A 19,006-nucleotide genomic window follows, 5' to 3' on the forward strand; every position below is an offset into this window, starting at 1 on the left:
ATATGAAGATGGCAAACAAGAGCACCAGCTGCTTGTGAGAAGTGCCGGTATGCAATGATCAGTAATGATACACCAAAGAGTGAACTGTAAGTGAAAGGTAATAAAAAAAAGGGGCAAGTTTCACAACATTGCGAATCTCATAACCATATAAAGGACATTATGGCAGGGCCTTGGGTGAACCATTTTAGGTAAATGTAAATGACTGCAGTCTGTTTTTATCGATGTTTGACACAGCGTCCCAACTATTTTCGGATCAGAGTTGGTGGTCAAAACTCTGTTCACAGCGTGTGCTTTGTTCGGCTCGCAAGAGGCAAGAAAATTGATTGCCAAAGTTTGGTGACATCCTCTCAAGCAGACTAGACAGCCCTGCTTCTAAAATGAAACAAACATGTAATGTAGAGTTGCACACTGAAATTGTGGCTGATAAATTGGAGGCAATCCAGCTCCATCAACGCAGAGCTCCAACTCATTCATAGTAATTCACAGTCTACACTACCCTGAGGCTAAACTGCACATGCCTGATCTCTCGCCTTTACGCGGTAAGTGGAAGGGTGCAGAGGGCCGTCTTGCTCACCATTTATGGACATGTCCAAAACCTTCAGAATTTCTTGTGTCTCATATTTCACTGGTAGTCTATTTACTTTGATCCCTGATCCTGAAACAGCTTTACTTGGGTACTTCAAGGTTATAGAGAATTTAGACCACATCACACGCACACACATTGTTTGACTGTGTGTGCAAAACTCCTACAAATGAAATGGCTTTAAAAAATGCAGGAAATGTTTTCACCACATTTGGTAAGACTCAAGGATGCCCACACTGAGGTCTGGTGAGTAACACTGACTGTAAACAAGATTTGTTTGTTTACACCACATGGCACGCGTAAAAATCCACATGTCTTGTTTGAATAATTTAAAGGGAACAAATGTGTCCTTTTTTTTCCATATTCAAATTTTTATTTTGCGTTTATTATGGAGTAATTTTATATGCTTCATTGCTAAAAACAACACGTGAATTCCCATGTGCCAAACTAGGAAGTTTAGGCAAAAATGATCTCAATGTATGACATAGTGAATGTGATGTCACAACGTCACACAATTAAAGGTGAAATACATTCAGGAGCAGTATTTTCTGGAGGGGAGAGGAGCTTCTGTTGGTGTGTACTTGGATTCTTTTAACTTTAAGGAGTTTTTACGTGCCCAAGAACTAACATAAAACATGAAAGGAAAGGAAAAAATTAAGAAGCATAATAGGTTGTTGTTAAAACAAATACAGAAATTGACTATTAATGATAATCCCAACTCAGGGTTTAGTGGCATTACATCACATGATCTTCATCACCAGATAGTTTCCCTTGTTATCATGAAACATAAATATCCACGTAAATTTTATACTTGGCACTTAAGGACTTTCTGTCTTTTTCATGACCATGTTACCCAACATAGAAATTTGAAAATGTACACTTCCGCAACAGCTGGAGCTTGTTTTGTCAGCTGCTGATTCAAAGGTCAAGACTGAACTTTAAAACTCAAAAAGATAAATGAAACAATTACCAGCCTAAATTTTCGCGGTAAATATTCTTTAGATCGTGCCTCTCTGCTTGAAGCACAGCACTGCACTGTTGTTGCACCGGTTTATGATGCAGTGAATCTTTTTAATGGACATTTTGGATAGGTTAATTTCTGTTTTCATTTGCAAATATGTGGCGTGGATAACTGCATTAACTGGTGATTGTTGAAATTGTCTCTGATCATCTGGACACTTGTTTTCTTGCCCTACGAGACTCCAAACTGTACAGTGTGTAAAAGTTAAAGTAAAATGAGTAGAATGTTATTGGAAACTTATAATAAATTAAGCTCAAATGTACTTTAAACAAAAATATAGAAAAACATCTTTTCCCTTTGATCTCTGGTATGTGACCTTTGCCCTCTCAGGTGAGATTTCTTTCCCCTGACTCCATGCCCTCTCTCCAGCTCCCCATTGTGTCGCCATGCAGACAGTGTGTTTCCTTCCTGTCTTTGTTAAGGCTCCCCATATGAAGCAAATAAGCAGGGATCGTTGGCCGAAGATGGATGATGTACCCTGTAGAGGAGACGGCTCGAGGACGAAGAAATATGTTTGTGAAAATTCCTGAAATACCTCGAGTAGGTAAAAAGAGTGCAGCAGGAACACCAGCTGTGATGTGAGAACTGACATAACATTCAACAGTGGCATTGTTTGCGAGGCATTTTAAATCATGCTATTATATTCATATCCTCATATTTACTCCGACACAAAACCACACAAAAACAACACTTTATGTTCAAAATACCATTTTGAACGAGCCTGGACTTAACCTTTGGCAAGAGGCAGTAAATTGTGTCCTATAGCTCTTTTACAGCCTCCCACCGTAATGCTGGAAGTGTTAGTTTACTCTGCTGATTTATGTCGCAGGTCGGTATTTGCTGTAGCGTTCTATCCATATGTCTGACTTGAAAGGGGTTTCAATAAATCAGCCCGCCCTCTGTCTCTAGCAATGACTCAATCAGAGGCCATTCGATGGGTGTTACTTCCGCTATTCTGAACGGAATGATTAAGAACTGCCTGGTAGAAGAGAAGCTAACATCCTCAGTCATGCATCGATCGATTATACTGTTGTTTTCTGCTCCTGTTTTAGACAGTGTGTGAATAAATCTTCACCTGCTTGTGACTAAGAACAGAATTGGATTGCATAAGTCAGAAGAAATGTACACATTATAACTTTGGCAGAATTATGAATGAATTATGATTCATGCTTCAGCACCCTGATGAGGAAACCATATCATGCTTCTCATGGCATGACACGATGTTTAGTGCTGATTCTGACACTTCACAATACACTACACAAAGATGTGAGTATTTACTGATGAACGAGTGAGTAAGTAACTACGCAAAATAAATGAACTAACATTCTCAACAGATTGTGAATGAACAACAGCACTGACATTATGTCAAAGATGTCTGTGTTGCAGAGACATCAAGTTAGCATGATAACCAGCTAGCCCTGGAAAGTTAATAAGAACACATAACATTTGTTTTAAGAAATCTCTTTGCAAATTTTCTGGAAGAAAATTCATGCTTGGTTTCAAAAGCTTTTCAGGCGACCTTAATTGCCCCATTAACTCGTTATGAGACACATTACTTTAAAACTGGACTTTAACAAAATAAACCTCACCAAAACCATATTGGTTTGTCTTTCCACAATCACCTTACACCTACTGCTGGTGCTTGACTGATCTCTTTGTCCTCTGCCATTCCACGCATCTAATGTTCCCACCTAGTGTGTGTTCTCGCCTCTGACATAATAGTCTTGTCAGCATCACTGTAAATTACCTTCATACTGTATGCCCTGTTGTCAAACTGACCTCAGTTGGTTTTGAAGGCTCCGTTTGTTCCAGTTCGGTGTCCAGCTGAGTTCCTTCTCTCTGCCCCTCCCCCTTTGATCTGAATCCCAGGTCCAGCCAAACTCTCGGGCCTCTGACTCCACAGCTAACTGAGCCATGAGCTAATAAGCTAACAGTAGCTAGCCACAGTCAAGAAAAGCCAACAAAGAGCAGCAGTTCCTTATTGGTAGAGCCAACACATGACCCACACAGGTGACCCGCACAGTGGTTAGTGTGTCCCCATGAGGAGCAGCCAGCTGGTCAGAATGGACTGCAACAGCTGACAAGGGTGATGTGTTTACTGGAGTAACTACAGATCACAATTCCCGGCATGAACAGCAGAGAAGCTGGAAAATACAATTCTAGCAAGCGGACCGATCACAGACATTGTGGATTGTGTTGCTGTAATGTGCAGTTATGTTTCTGGGTAAGTGAACATCAGGCTATGGTGTAGGGCATGCACCTGGGCAGAGGTTACACTGTAGGTACGGTGTAGGTTCAACGCAGAGCATAAGTCAAGCTGTACTCTGATTCAAGGACTACATAGTTGATGATGATGAGTTACTGAAGAACAAACTTCTCCTTCATGATTAAATAAAAAGGTTTATTAATGGTAAGGTAATCATGAGTTAAAAAGGGACCGCAAGAAGTGTAATTCATTTTTAATTCACAGACACTTAAGTACTTATCATTACCTAACATTTAATCAATATTATATGTCCCAGTCTGTTCCTTGAGTAACTAATCATTATCTACTAGTTCTTGAGTATGTGGGTATCAGAATAACAAACGTGCAAAGCCTTCTCTAGAGCCAGTTTGGTTTGTTCATTTTGAGCTACTATAGAAACATGGTGGTGCACCATGGTGGAAAAGAACCAGCTGCCTTAAGTCATTTTGGTTATATGTACATTTTTCGAAAAATAATCCTTCTGACAAGAAAGTAATGACATCCATCAGTCTATAGATTGTGTAACAGATTCCATGACAGGTTCATAAGTAATGGATACAATTTTGCCTTCAGGGTCTTGTTAATGGCAAGAAAATTGAACTCCTCAGACTTGGATGTTTACATTTTTCATGTTGTGGTGTTTATTTAAAAAAAGTAAAAAATATGCACCATATGCATTACAACGCCGTGGAAGCTAGTGTGTGTGTCTGTGTGTGTGCGTGTATGACCACTTGCACACAGATTGAACACAAATTTTCTCATGAACTTTGACTCTTGCTGTGTTTAGCGCCGAGGACTCGTGGCCTTGGGTTGATTCACAGAATTGTGGCTGAGTCAGGCTCCGTCTGCTCGGACACACCAACAGGAAAAAACACTCTGATAGAAGCCGCGGGGGGTTTTTACCAACAAGAGGACTTAAACTTGTAACCCACACTTGCTCAAATTGTTTGCCCCTGATTATGAGTTTGTTTCCCTGTCATGTAAATTCACAGTTGACTTGATTGAATAGATTTTCTATCAAACTTTTTTTCAATTTGTGAGCACATTCATGCAAAACCTGTCAAAACATACAATCAGTTTAGTTCACTGCCACTAGGGCACTGCTCAGGATTATCTTTCCCATACTGATCTCCTGCTCATGTCCTTGCATAGTTTTCTCAGCATCTCTCTCTCCTGTGTTAGTAGCACGGGTGGCCGGGCCATGTGAGAAATGAAAAGAGGACTTTGCTTCCCAGTGGAGAGAAAGAGTTGGACCTGGACCAGCCTCGGGTCAGGAGAACTTCTCTTCTGTACACCCCTAATCATCTTTCCTTTAAGGGCATGTTTATGTTTGCACATTTTTCCCCTTCGATTGTGCTGAAGGAGGCTAAACTCATGAGAATGCTGTTGGTTAAGTCTCCTTGTGTCCTGCAGTGCCTCTCTTCCGCACGCTGTGTAGGCACAGTCTCAGCACCCTACCTTTCTCATGCCCATTTTTAGGCCCCAATCTGGCACAAAATACATAGCACAGACATTGTTAAGTGGTAAGTCACTTGATCCAGAAAAGATTGTTTGTGGGAAAACACTATTTGCATCTGTATCTACCATAATGATGCTGCAATGAGTAACCGTGACGGGAATCAAAAAAAGAAAAAAAAACAAACACTGGGAATGTTAAACTACAATGATTACTCTACATCCTTCAAAAGAAAACAATGTGAACACTCTGTCTTTCCCTGAAGCTCCTGCAGACAGCTGTACTGCTGAGCGTAAGGTGTATTTCTGTCCGGGACAGATCTCCAACTTCTCATTCTTACTTCGTCTACTTTCACTTCCACCCTTTTTCCCTCTCCTTATTCACATTTTTCTAATCCTCTTTCACACATTCAGACTGAAAATCTGACCTCAGTCAACTCATTCTTTGTCCCTCTTTTCTTATCCCTGCCATCACCCAGCTCTGTGTCTTCCAGGAGTGCTTGGAGGCGTTTCCGCTCCCAAACATCCCCATGAGCTCTGTTCTCCCTAGTGGGATATTAATAGGAGAGAGGAGGGGGGACATTGAAACACACTCCCAGGAGAGATGAGGGTGGGAAGTAAGAAGTGGGGAAAGGGCCGGGGCCCCACAGTTGCCGGGAGCAGTGGCCATAAATCCATCATGTATGAACTGCACGCACACACACAGACATCGGCAAGCAGATTAGAGTATGTTCTTGAAGAGGAAATATTGAAATAAAACAAGAGAGAGACAATAAACAAAGAAACTTACTTAATATTACATATCAACACTATTTAAGCACACTTTATTCTCCCACAGAAAGTGCATAAATATCTGCAGTCATCTCTTTTAAGAGCAGAAAATCTCTGAACTGAACATTTTTCATTGTTGAAAACTAAGAATACTAAAACATACTTTCACCCCTACTCTGTTTACAGATAGTGAACCCAATATGTTTGATTTCATGGATTTATATAGTGGTGTTATTGAGCTTAAAGTTGGATTTATACTTAAAGTTCTGATATGTAGGAATTTGGCATCCCAAATGTTTCCAACAATGTTCAACCCAGAGAAATCCACAAGTTTACTAAATGTAACAGTGCGTTCCATTAGGTCACCGTCACCACTTTTGAGAAAGGGAAGTTGGCAAACGAGACTAAATTTAAGGCGAATAAAACTTTAAAACATGACCTCATCGTGTATATCTGTGCCTGAGTCATCGGCAGTGGTGGTTGTTCTAATGGTGAAACAGCAACAGTGAATTGAATTTGATGGCAGGAACATTTGTGTTTATTTATCACAATAACTAACTAACTGTACTCTAACTAACATTAATGTGCAGTGGCACACAGCACTCACCCCTCTCATCTCTGTAATGTCTTCATGAAGTAGTCAGCAGTCAACATTACAGAACATAAACACCTGAAAACGGAGGTCAGCTCTGCAGATCGCTGCTGCAGTCAGGTTGATGGTTGGTTACAATTTTTGTCTGTATTGAACACAGACAGAGTGCCCAGGTCTGAAATATGAAACCAGCACCTGGGGTGCCTTCAACCTGCATTATTTCTAATGGCCAGTAGGAGGCACATCCTCGACTTTTTAAAAGGAAGTCTGATGGCATGTAAGCTTATGAGAAGGTAACCCCAACAGTTTCCCTGTGAGTTTATGTTAGGAATTTATTGTTTCGGTTTTCTTAAATATAGCGTGACATTCATTTTGTAAATTATGGTCCCATTTCCAGTAAACTAGATGCAGGGTAAGCAGGGTAAGCTTTAAGGCATGACTATTGATATGTCCCCATATTCTCAGTCAGATCCAATCAGAATAACCTCCCCAGCTCCTCCCTCTTGTCCAAATATGGCCACTTCTGGCACCAACAAGATGGCGACAGCTGTGATGCCAAACTTGAGGCATCAGAACCCCAAATCATTGGGCGACGTCATGGGGGGTTTACAGTTGGTTACAATAATGAACACATGGTTAAGGTTAGGGAACCGAACCTGGTTATAGTCTGACATTTTGTTGTCTGACTAATCCACTGTGGATCACATTCTAACATGGACTTTGGTGGTCTATAATACTTTGATTTTACTTCCTCCTTTCAATTAAGTATGTAGTCTCTCCAAATAGCCTACAATAAGGGGATACAAACACTTGCTGATTTATAATACTGGGTGACTCAAATTGAAATTGCCAGTAAAATATTAGATTAAATAAATAAAGGCCACAATAATTACACAAGTTTGTCAATACCTACATTTTGAAATATTCATTTAACAGTTACAGCAAATTAGACTGATTGTAAATAATAATAGACATATTTTATAGATAAAATGTTATTTTGTATCCAGTTCACCATGGCTGTTTTATTGCAATTGCTCTGTATAATTTAATGACACCTAGTCTCTGTTATCTATTTTAAATGATCAATTCTTTAGGAAACCTTACCTGAATAAATCTAAACCCTTTTAACAAGTTTGTCACCTTGACATGTGGAGTGGTCAACAAACTTTTTAAATGTGCCTAAATGTGAGGGGTGCTTCAAGGTTTGTGTCTTATCAGGCAAACACATTTGGGGAGTCGAGGTCATCTTAAAGACCGAGGAACTGTTTACCAACTCAGCATGTTTACTCCAGAGGTAACAATGGATCCTCTAGTGTCAGCAGTATTGCAAATCAATGTTTTCTCTTGTCCGCCTGCAGTGATGGATCACTTTAGGGGACCTCAAAGTGACAAAGAATGAAGCTGTTATGTATATACTGTATAAGCATACCCATCATTCTTGACTTATCTTAGATCTGATGGATAAAAAACTGAAGATTCTGTCGGTGTGTCTGTGCTTCAGTTCTTCCACCACTGGCAGCAGCCATCAAGCAGCCATTCCCCGCCTCCTTCACGACTTCTAAAAATGACACAGATTGTGACCTTAGTCGTCTCACTTCTCCTTCTCTGTTTGCTCCGCTTTGTTTTATCAGACATCAGCAAAAGTCGCCCACCCACAGTTTTGTCAGCACTGGCAATTTGGCCAAGCACCAGACCAGTTATTCGGCTCCAAATGCCATTTTTAAACCTTTATCTCTAGAGCAGATTGACAATGGCTCCAATTTGAGCCCAAACAGGAAATAAAGGGTAAACAAAACTCCTGTTGTAGAATTTGAGCAAGTTACTACGAAATCTTGCAGTCCCTGTTTTGGTGCAGGCATATTGGCATTTATTTTTTTTTATGCAGTCTTGGAACTCGTTGGCTTAAATCTGAGATGATTTTTACCTCTGGGGGTTTCTGGGGTAGCTAGCGGATATCCGGATAACAGATATCCGGGTCAAGACTTCCTCATCCATGTGCCAGTCATTGTTTAAAGTCCGATTGGCAACTTGACACGAGAAATTAGTAAGAAAAAAAAGTTAAATCTTTGTCAGACAACAGCCAATGGATTTTGAGATTGCCTTTCAATCGCATTTCGATTGACTTGAAATGCCTTCCAACTGCTGCTTGCCAAACTGACTCTTAACCTGCATGCGTTTTTTATAATTTCAGTAAACAGCTTTCTTTCATATCTACAGTGTGATTTAAAATACGGAACCCCCTAAAACAATTGATGAGTAATATTCTCTTACCACTTTCATTCCAGGGTTTCACTTTCATTATGTTTGTTGTTGGTGTGGGACATCTGAGAACAGATTCACAGCTAAGAGAAATGATGAAACCGAGGACACCAATGTGGGAGGACAGTGATCTATGGAGCACCACAGCAGCTCAGTGGTGGCTGACAGAGTTGACAAGTGGAGGTGAAGATGGGCCTGTCAGAGGGGAGCGAAGGGCAGATAAGAGCTGGCAAAGACAAAATGTTTCTCTTTGGCTGCTGTCCTCATATCTGACCCTTTCTTTCAATTAGTAATAGTCAAATAACAATGACCTTTGAACACATGCATTGACACATGCACACGCACGCACGCACGCACGCACACACACACACACACACACACAGAAGAATTGTGGCCATATGATTAATTCCAATTGAACATATCAAGAGATGAAGTAAGTAGAATAAGACAGACATGAAAACTTCCACGAGAATTGAGGATAAAGCAGCACTGTTCATTCAAATTCTTCAATTAAAGAAACCAAGCAGCAGAAGTGAGAGTAAGTCTGTCAAAAGCGAGTCAGGAACAACAGATGCAAATTAGCTGCAAGCCAACTCTGGTACAACTTCTTTTAATACATAAAAAATTCTTAACCTTCAAGTCGCAAACAATTCTCAAGTTACTGTTGTAACAAACAGCACAAGTCAAGTTGAACTTAAGAGAACCTTCCCTTAAGTTTCTACCTTTCAGGAATTGATTGAGAAACGTTTCTCGAACTTTACATGGATTGCTGGGATGTTTTATCCCTCGAAAATGCAAATATTTGTCCTTTAGAGTCACCTGTCTCAAGCCTCAAGTGAATACAATCCTCAAACTTGCGATCACTCGGGTCCCCCATCTCTGCTAACTGGTTAAAAGTTTCATTCAACAAAACAAAATGTTCTATAAAGGATCAAAACTAATGGAGCTATTAAAAAAAATATCTAAATTAAATTAAAACAGGATTTGGTGCAGGGTATTGTTTTCACTCATAAAGGATGACAAATGGGTAGAGAAAGTTAAACAGTGGATAAAAGAGGGAAATCCTGAGAGTGGAGCTTGTGGCAGGAAGTCAGAGGAATTACTCCAGTAATCAGACAGCTGTTGATAAAACTGCTGCAGCCCGTAATTGTAATAAAGCGGCAGGCTGAGGACTTTTTGACTTTTTGAGAAATGCCTTGAAAACAACTCATCACAGCTGAGTGCCGCTACTGATGACGATGAGATGAAACTTTTATGATCCCTGTGGAAAATAAGGGACTCATTTAAAATGCCCTCAGCCCTGTGAGTAGTGCAGAATAATTGAAAAGCCTAGAGTGACATTATTGATTTTTTTAATTTTTAGTCACCACACAAGCTGTAAACAGACCCAAAAAGTAGGATCCTCGAAAACTGCTTGTGTCTTACTCAACCATAAGGTTTTTTAAAAAAAGTAAAAAATCTTATTTCGGCTTCTTTTAAACTTCCTACATTGAATTAATGTGGGATTGCTTGTTGCATTTGGCATTTTGTTATCCCGTTACAGGTGACAAGCTGGTCTTAACTCAGATGTGGTTTATAACAGCAGATTACATGGACCCATTTCTCAGTGAGCTCATCGTGCATCACAAGGAGCCAAGTCCAAAAGTAGACAGGACTAGTATTGATTTCCTTCCTGATTTTCAAAAAGGGAAGTTAAACCTTCAGTGCATGATACCATCCGTCTCGAAGTGTGTGGGGAGAGAACATCTTTTCCTCACTTCAGGACATGGTTATACAATATCCTACATACATGCGTGGTCTTTGTTATTTTTTCCTCTCAATCCTGACCAAGGGTGAGTCGATATTCTCCGCTTTTTTGTTTGCTTGTGTTTGTAGAGTGCTTGTGGGTGTAAAAGCGACGGTGTGTGTGCAGGAGGGTGGGTGCATTTGTGGCCTTGACATTTCAGAATTGCATCGCAATCTAGTTCAATTAAAGTCCTTGATGTCTTTCACAGTGTCTTCCAGCACCCTTAAGGTCACTGGCTTCTATGGAGACAATGTGACTTTGTCCTGTAGGTATGACATCCAAACTCAGAGCGTCAATTTCCTAAGTTTCTGTTGGGGACAAGATAAGGTGCCCATATCCAAATGCTCCAAGACCATTCTCTCCTTCGAGGAAGGGGCTGTGCGTTATAGGAAGTCCCCCAGGTACAAGCTGCTGGGAAGGCTGGCAGACAGAGACGTGTCCCTGACCATCGTGAACGCTCAGTGGACTGATGCTGGGGTGTACGGCTGCAGGGTGGAGATCCCAGGGTGGTTCAATGACCATAAGGCCAACGTACACCTTGTCATGGAGGAAGGTAATGCTCATGAAAATCATACTGGGTGAACCATGTTATCATGTGTTAAATGTCCACTTTGTAAGAAGGTTTATTTTTGAGTTTCATTCTTATCTCGTCACATACTGATGCTTTTGTGTTGGCATCAGAACAGACCTACAATCCCAAAGCGTCAGTATTTAAGCTGGCTTAAAGTTATTTCTTTCATTCCAGCTCCTACAGAACATCCCGTCACGGAGGACAGGACACTTGGAACTCAAGGTGAACGATCAAATATATTATGTTAAAATCTCTTAATGTCTTTATGAATCTTTTGTTTTTTTAGGGAGAAAACACAGTGTAAATCACTGCATAACATTTTAAATAAACTTTATTTTTTACGTGAGTGTAACTCACCATTTCAACTGGTTACAGAAAAATTGACCACATCTGCACCTCAAAATGAAGAAGTTGATGATGCAAGACTTGACCTAATTGGAAACCCATTGGAGGAAACAGCTGAGGTATGGTAGTATTCATTTTTTAAATTAAGAAATTAATTTATTGGTTGAAATAAATATTCACATTAGAAAATGTATACAAATAATTATACTTTTTTTACTGCACAGGAGGCCCCACGAGTGAATGAAGTGAAAACCTACGGTGTTTTTACGTTTGAGGTAATGTTTTTAAATGAGAAATTATATAAAACTGAAGGAAAAATGCACTCCTCGTCTAGAGCGTTCTTTCAATTAGACTTAAAAATGAGCCCGCGGCTTTGATGCAGTCTGTTTAATTAATTTAAAACCAATGTTTGGGCACATCTGGTCTTCTTTAGGGGTATTTTTCCTTAGAAATGATTAGACAAAAGTTGAATCCTAATTATAAACATGCTTCTGAAATTATAAGTGTGCATCTTTCCTGTCTTTTTTATAACAGACGATATATATATATATATTCAACTGTCTGTGATATTGCACATGTGTAGGTGTGAGTTTAGGCTGGAAGTGAGAAATGGAGAGTACAGAAATATATTACAGTTTTCAATATACCATGTATTTATGGCACATATTTCAAACAATGTACCAATTATATTTGACCTAGTCCCTCACGATAAGGTTTATTTTCATTGCAGGAAAAATTCAAAGCCTCCCTGGCAGTCGGAGACATTGGCAGGGCGGCAGCTATTTTCCTCCTCACCATAATCGTAATCCTCGTCTTCATTTTCCGTAAGTGTTGAAGGGCTTATGCTTTGTGACTCATGTGCCACTCAGATTAATTTTACACATTTAACGTGGGTGTCTATTGAATATCTGAAGTCACTGCGTGCTTCTTCCTCTTATAGACAGAGAATATCGTTAAATGTTTGCATTTCCTCAAACCAGGGCGAGGTTTTCTGCCAGGGAGGAAGCTTCAAGAGCTCAACACCTCAGCTGCTGAGAACATCTATGAAAGTATCCCAAATCTTAACTGATGGTCAACATTATGAGAACAGAGGAGTCTGCCGATTTATGATAGCTAAATGTGTCTGCTTGTCATGTTCTGAATCTATCCACATATTAAACGCTTATCTGTAAAAAAATAAGGAGGAATAAGAGAGCGGGAACATAAACCATTTCCCCAGTAAAGCAGCTTACAGTGTCCCTCTATTTTCAGATTGCATTGACAGAGGCCAGTGTGAGTCACACATGGCTGAGAAGATGCAAAAATATCCTGCAGATTAATTCATTTGCTTTTATTTTCTATCTGTCTGCTTTAGTAGCAAAATTTATCTCTAATATCTTAAAAGCTTGTGGACGGTTTATACTTGTGGACACGATGCCACCTTCTGGATATTTTAAAAAAAACGAAAGAAGATTCCACTCTGAAAACGATGCACAAACATTGTTTAGGAAAGGAGATGGGAGGGCCAGAGAGAGGAAACTGTGGGATAAATGTGTATTCCCACCGTTTGTTTTGAAGACTGTCTGAACATCTTAAGTGTATATTGAAAAACTCTGCTCACTAAAACTTCAATAAAACACATTATAGACAAACTCAGTATTTTGTTTATGAAAATACTAAATCCACACTCCACACTGTGCTCGATCCTAACTTTAACTCCATATTTCCAGTTTATGATGAAATTGATTAATGGCTGAATTTCACAGTGAAGCACTGTAAAACAATTCTCTTGGTAAGATGAATGAAAATTGGTGTTTCACTTTCTGCTCCCTCTTGTTATCAGGGAAATCAGAGGTGACAAAATAACTTCTGAATCAGTGAGATAGATGCAAAAACTGATTAAAAGAATAAAAAAACAAAACAAAAAAAAAAAAAACAGGCAGGCAGCAAAAGCTAAGAAAACAAAACATTCAAGAACAAAACCAAGTGCAAGCTGAGCAAAACAGCAAGAGGAACACTGGCAAGAACACAGATGAAACATGAGGAACAAACACAGAGAAACTGAAACCAGAAAGATAGAAAACACATGGACAAAATACACAAGAGGCTATTCAGGGACAGGTGAAACTGATCCAGACAATCACAAGGGAGGGAAAATAAGACAGTGACAGGAAGTAACACACCATGGCACATGAGGATTAACTTTACAAAATAACGGAGGACACAATAAAACTGAATGCATCTTCTTATTTATTTATTTATTCATCCTCGTTTGCACTAAATTGTCTCCTGTTTTTTTTGTACTGTTGTTGGATGTGCGGTGTCCTTGAGTGCTTTAAAAGGCGCCTTTAAATAAAATGCATTATTATTATTATTATTATTATTATTATTATTATTATTATCATGACAGGCGGTGACTCTCTGGTTTGCAGCACCTTTGTATTTCATGACTGATGAGGGAAAATCAGCTGAAATATGTGAACCTTGTTTTATCGATGGTTCAGTGTGTATGATTCAAGGTGTATCAATTGGCGTAAACTGAACAACATAGTTAAGTTCATTACCTTAGAATGAGCCTCCAGAGGGAGAGATTCCTCTGTCTCGGAGTCTGTTGCACCTTCAGGCTAAGTCCATTATGGAGAAACCAAATACTGGCTCTGTGTTTCATGTTTGGGCGGGTGGGTGTATTTAGTTGTTTGCAATCTGACAAGGTGACACTAAATCCTACACACTGGACATTTGAATTGCTGCTGCCGTGTGCAACTCTCACCTGTCAGGTGTTTATTCTGATGACTATAGCAGAGCACACCTGTGAAACCAAGTTGATGCTTAAATGAACCTGTCTGAGCTAATGTAAAAATCTCTCTCTCTCTCTCTCTCTCTCTCTCTCTCTCTCTCTCTCTCTCTCTATATATATATATATATATATATATATATATATATATATGTATGTAGATGAATAAATCAATTAAATTTTTCTGTTGAGGAAAGTTTATCAAACTTTAAGGGGGGAACCAAAACAGCAACTTATTTGTAATTTTGAAATATTGCTGCTGTTAGTTGTACCAGACACATGTTAGTGGGAGTGATCAAAGAGGAAGTTCTGCTCTGGGTTACCAAACATCCAGCAGCGCAAATGTTTACTCATCAGTCTAAGAATCATACAAAAGTCCATGGCCCTTTAGTGAACCAGACTGTCTGCTTTCATCAGTGTCATGTTTCAAGACCTAGTGAATACATGTTTTGGAAAAGGAAGAATATTATGAATCCAAAACTTTTTGTGTTCGTGCTCACATGACAACAAAAGTTAGCACTGAAATTCTGAGAGTGTCTTGAGTCTTTTGAGAAGTATTTTGAATAATTCTTACTAGTATTTTAAAGACACTCAGTAGACATACCTCCGCCAAGGTCAAACAGTCAATTTCTGTGCTCACTCATAGATACCAGCCACCTAAATGTGCCCTATTTATCTTGCATCCATGCATTACTCCCTGAGAAATGTATACAAATTTGAAAAAAAAAAAAAAAGTTGAGAGTAGTTGTGAAAATCCCTGGGTCCTTCTCTATAACCAGATGAAAGACCCATCTTCCATCCAGGTTTCGTGGAACCAACCATATACAATACAATAACCTCTTTGACAGAGGTAAGAACGTTGTTCAGCATTTTACTGCAAAATGGCTGTTGATATGAAGATCTTTACCCAAAAGAGAATTTAAGAATGGTTAAAACCTCACAGTTGTTCTCCTATGTCAGTCAATACATAAGAAAAACTACTCTTTGTGTTCTGCCTAACACCCCACAGCTGTTCTCACTGTAAACCACAGCCTCTTGGGGTTTATTGCTATAATAACAATCCAATTTAATGTCATTTTGTACTCATGTGGGATTGGCTTAAGGCTGGAAGTAAGATAGTGGACAAAGCAATATAGTAGTATCCAAAGTACAACATAACTTTGAATATTCTGCATATTAAGATTGTGTTTAAGATTATGTTCCAATAACATTTAATGCAGCCCCTCACGATAAAGGTCATTTTCGCAGATGGAAGAATTCAAAGCCCTCCAGGGAGTGGGAAACATTGGTGGGATGGCAGCAATTTTCTTCCTCACCATGATCATAATCCATCATAATTTATTTTCTTTAACTTTGAAATGGATTATAGTTTGTGACTCATGTACCATTCAAATTAATTTTACCCATCCTTGGAATACAGTTCATATGTGATGATTTTGCAGAGAAATCCAATGCAAATTTTAGGTACCAGTTCAGGAAAGTGCAGTGGGCTTCATTAAGTTGGAGTGGATTGTTGGATGGGCAGCATTTAATTTCATCAGACTGTAGCACTAAATGTATTTTTCAACCAGCTGTCCACAACAGCAGCCTTCCCCTTAACTAAAGTGTTTTAGTTGCATATCCTAAACGACAGACCAACATTAGTGTATTTACCGTAACAGCAATCTTTCCCCAACATTTACAACACACTGCACTTTAACACACAAACTGTAATGTCTGCAGAAATCAATTTATTGTTAAACAGCTATCAATGCCGATCTTCAACAGGACATAATATGCTCATTTTCATGTTCCATATTTTATTTTGGGTTTCTACAGAGTAGGTTATATAGTTATGCTTTAATTCTCAAAAAACACGTCAGTTTTCTCATACTGTCCAGTGCTGCAGTGTTGTATTCTCCCCTCTGTCTGAAACACTCTGTTTTAGCTCCTGTCTCTTTAAGGACCCCTCCCTGAATACCCAGGTTGCTCTGATTGGTCAGCTCACACACACCTGAGCCAGCACCACTAACAACAACATAGCAGCTTTGCTTAATCATTTCCCACATGACAAACAAGCTGCTAGGCATTAATTATGCAAATGTGTGACTCTGTGACCTAGTGTGATGTCACAAAGTCACAGAATTAAAGGCAGGACTACTGACAGGGCGTTTCAGGAGCTGTGTTTTCTGTAGAAGAGAGGAGCTTCAAATGCTGTATATAATACACTGAAGGAAAGAAACAAATAGTGTAATATGTCTCCTTTAACTCAATAAAATATGAAGGTATAAATACAATGGTTTAGCTATTTTTAGACGTTTTAATGTCACATATAATATCTTTAAATATATTGTATGTATATATTAGACAGATAAATAAACAGTTGGCATTGAACATTACATTCCATGAACATGTCACTGTATTAAACATGCTGAGAACATTTACAACAGTGACCAAAACCTTGAGTGTCAGTCAGCATTACAGGAACAACAGAGTCTGCAGATTTGTCTGAGGAAGCAGTGCCTTTCCTGACGTTTGTTGACTTTATTTATTTTTTCAGCCTTAGAAGGAAAACCTTTTGAACTCTTATCTATTCATCAGTATGGAACAACATGTACCAAATCCCCTAAATGAGCAGCTTATTGGTTCCTACTATTCTCAGTCTGTAGTGAAATGTGTGTCACATGTGGTTTAGAAGATGCAAAAATATCCTGGAGATTAATTAATTCTCTTTTCTCATCTTTCGTTCTGTTTTTTCACTCGCTGGTGAACTTAATCTCACTGCATGAAAAATCTTGTGGATGGTTTATACTTGAGGATACAATGCCACCTTCTGGACTTAAAACATCATAATCTAAATTTCAGAGGAGACAATTTCCCCTACGAGAGTCCGATGTAAACAGTCATAAATGATAATTTGCTGTTGTCATACATATAGGCTCAATTTGAATCACATTATCAACACACTTTTGTTTGATATTAAAATCAATTGATTTTATGTAACTCAATTTAATCACACTCACATAATTTTCCATTTTGGGACTTGCTCTGCCAAAATTCACTGTGAAAGCTTTTATACTGTATTTTACAACGTTTTCACATTTCAGTGAGAAAAAGTTGCTCCTTCTCTGTTTCTGTTCTTGTTTTCACGTGAATTCTCAAGAAACACACATTCACCAAGAATACTGATTTTGTTCCTTTTTTTTCACTGTATATTTTGTGTAGCAGTTTAAGCAAACTCAGGGGTGTGGCGTCTTTTCTGAATATGAGAGGGAAATGCCCTTTTTGTGGCTGTGATGCTGTTTACAGGAATTCCAAATTTAATGACTGATGTGAGAATATCCTGTTAAAGGGATATTGCGGTGTAAATTTGATCCATGGTCTAACACACCATGAAACTGTGTTAGACTCCCTCTCCAGAGATAAAGTTTGCAGACAGCTAGCTAACGTAGTTTTAGCATCCTCAGAAACGACCGCACGACAACAATACATTGCAGTAAATGGGTCCAAATATAAAACCGCTATCAAAAAGCCACAAATAATGCTCAGAACAGCACCAAACTTCAGCAACATTAGAAACAGGGTTCCAGCACATATTTCGATGCATCAAACATTTGATATCGTCGATTATCGAGTGCAGTAGAGTCCCGCAGTAATGATAATCATTGAGCTGCGGAACTCTACTGCACTCGGTAATCGAACCCACAAGGCTTCCCCACAACAAGGAAGGCTTCTCAAGTGGTGAGTTTTGTTTATCTATTCCAACAAATCGGACAATGATATCAAATGTCTGATGCCTTGAAATATGTGCTGGGACCCTATTTCTAATGTTGCAGAAGTTTGGTGCTGTTCTGAGAATTATTTGTGGCTTTTTGATGGCGGTTTTATATTTGGACCCATTTACTGCAATGTAATGTTGTTGTGCGGTCGTTTCTGAGGATGCTAAAACTACGTAGCAAGCGGTCTGCAAACTTTATCTCTCGAGAGGGAGTCTAACACAGTTTCACGGTGTGTTAGACCATGGATTAAACTTACACCGGAATATCCCTTTAACTACGGCTCGACTGTGTGCTTTTTAAATAATTGCTGTTGTATGTAACTTTCCCTTTTATTTTTTGTATTATTTTCCCCCTTTTATTGCTGTGCTCCAGAGCACCTTATTAAAATCTAGTCTAGTTCACAGCCACCCATGGGCCAAAGTTGGTCCGCTTTAGGGTTCAATTTGGACCGCCAGATGTTTCCACTGATAGAAATATAAAGTTATGTTTATACTGTTTTATTTTTTGAGGTAAAATTAACTTTACACATGTAGGATCCCTAATTAAAAATCAGTTTTGATGAGCTGTCCATGTCAGCCAGAGTGACACTTTGTGCAGGAAGTCAGTCACTTAAACTGACTCGGGATTTTAGTCCCATGAAAAAGTTTTAGGTCTGACTCTCCAAGGAAAAAAGGTTTGGGCCCCTCAGCTCTAGTCTGAATGTTACTAAAACAATCCAGTCATTCTATTAAGGAAAGTTCATGAAACTTTAAGGAAACTATTTATTACCATTTTTTAAATCTTGTACCATCCGTTGTCCTAACTACATGTTTCTGTGAGCAATCAAAGAGGAAGTTCTGTTCTGAGT

The 19,006-nt window shown here is 39.0% G+C and overlaps 1 protein-coding gene across 2 annotated transcripts; it reads left to right on the forward strand.

Moving 5' to 3' along the window:
- The first annotated feature begins 10,588 nt into the window (after positions 1–10,588).
- On the forward strand, positions 10,589–13,259 carry LOC115568348 (T-cell immunoglobulin and mucin domain-containing protein 4-like). 2 transcript variants are annotated; one of them, XM_030395547.1, is made up of 7 exons: positions 10,589–10,758; positions 10,921–11,265; positions 11,458–11,505; positions 11,659–11,747; positions 11,853–11,903; positions 12,359–12,452; positions 12,609–13,259. In XM_030395547.1, exons 1-7 carry the CDS (start codon positions 10,692–10,694, stop codon positions 12,695–12,697), a joined length of 783 nt encoding a protein of 260 aa, XP_030251407.1. In that variant the 5' UTR covers positions 10,589–10,691; the 3' UTR covers positions 12,698–13,259. The 2 variants fall into 2 exon arrangements, with proteins under 2 accessions (XP_030251407.1, XP_030251408.1); XM_030395548.1 differs by lacking the exon at positions 12,359–12,452 and having other exon boundaries at positions 12,631–13,259.
- The last annotated feature ends 5,747 nt before the right edge of the window (positions 13,260–19,006 follow it).

This window comes from Sparus aurata, chromosome 18, assembly GCF_900880675.1.
Source record: "Sparus aurata chromosome 18, fSpaAur1.1, whole genome shotgun sequence".
In the NCBI taxonomy this organism is placed as follows: domain Eukaryota; kingdom Metazoa; phylum Chordata; class Actinopteri; order Spariformes; family Sparidae; genus Sparus; species Sparus aurata.

Bases quoted from the DNA above. Each gene is read 5' to 3' on its own strand.
- LOC115568348 (XM_030395547.1), top strand. From the start codon at position 10,692: ATGGTTATACAATATCCTACATACATGCGTGGTCTTTGTTATTTTTTC. The intron at 10,759-10,920 runs GTGAGTCGATAT...TGTCTTTCACAG, and splicing joins CCTCTCAATCCTGACCAAGG to TGTCTTCCAGCACCCTTAAG. The intron at 11,266-11,457 runs GTAATGCTCATG...CTTTCATTCCAG, and splicing joins ACACCTTGTCATGGAGGAAG to CTCCTACAGAACATCCCGTC.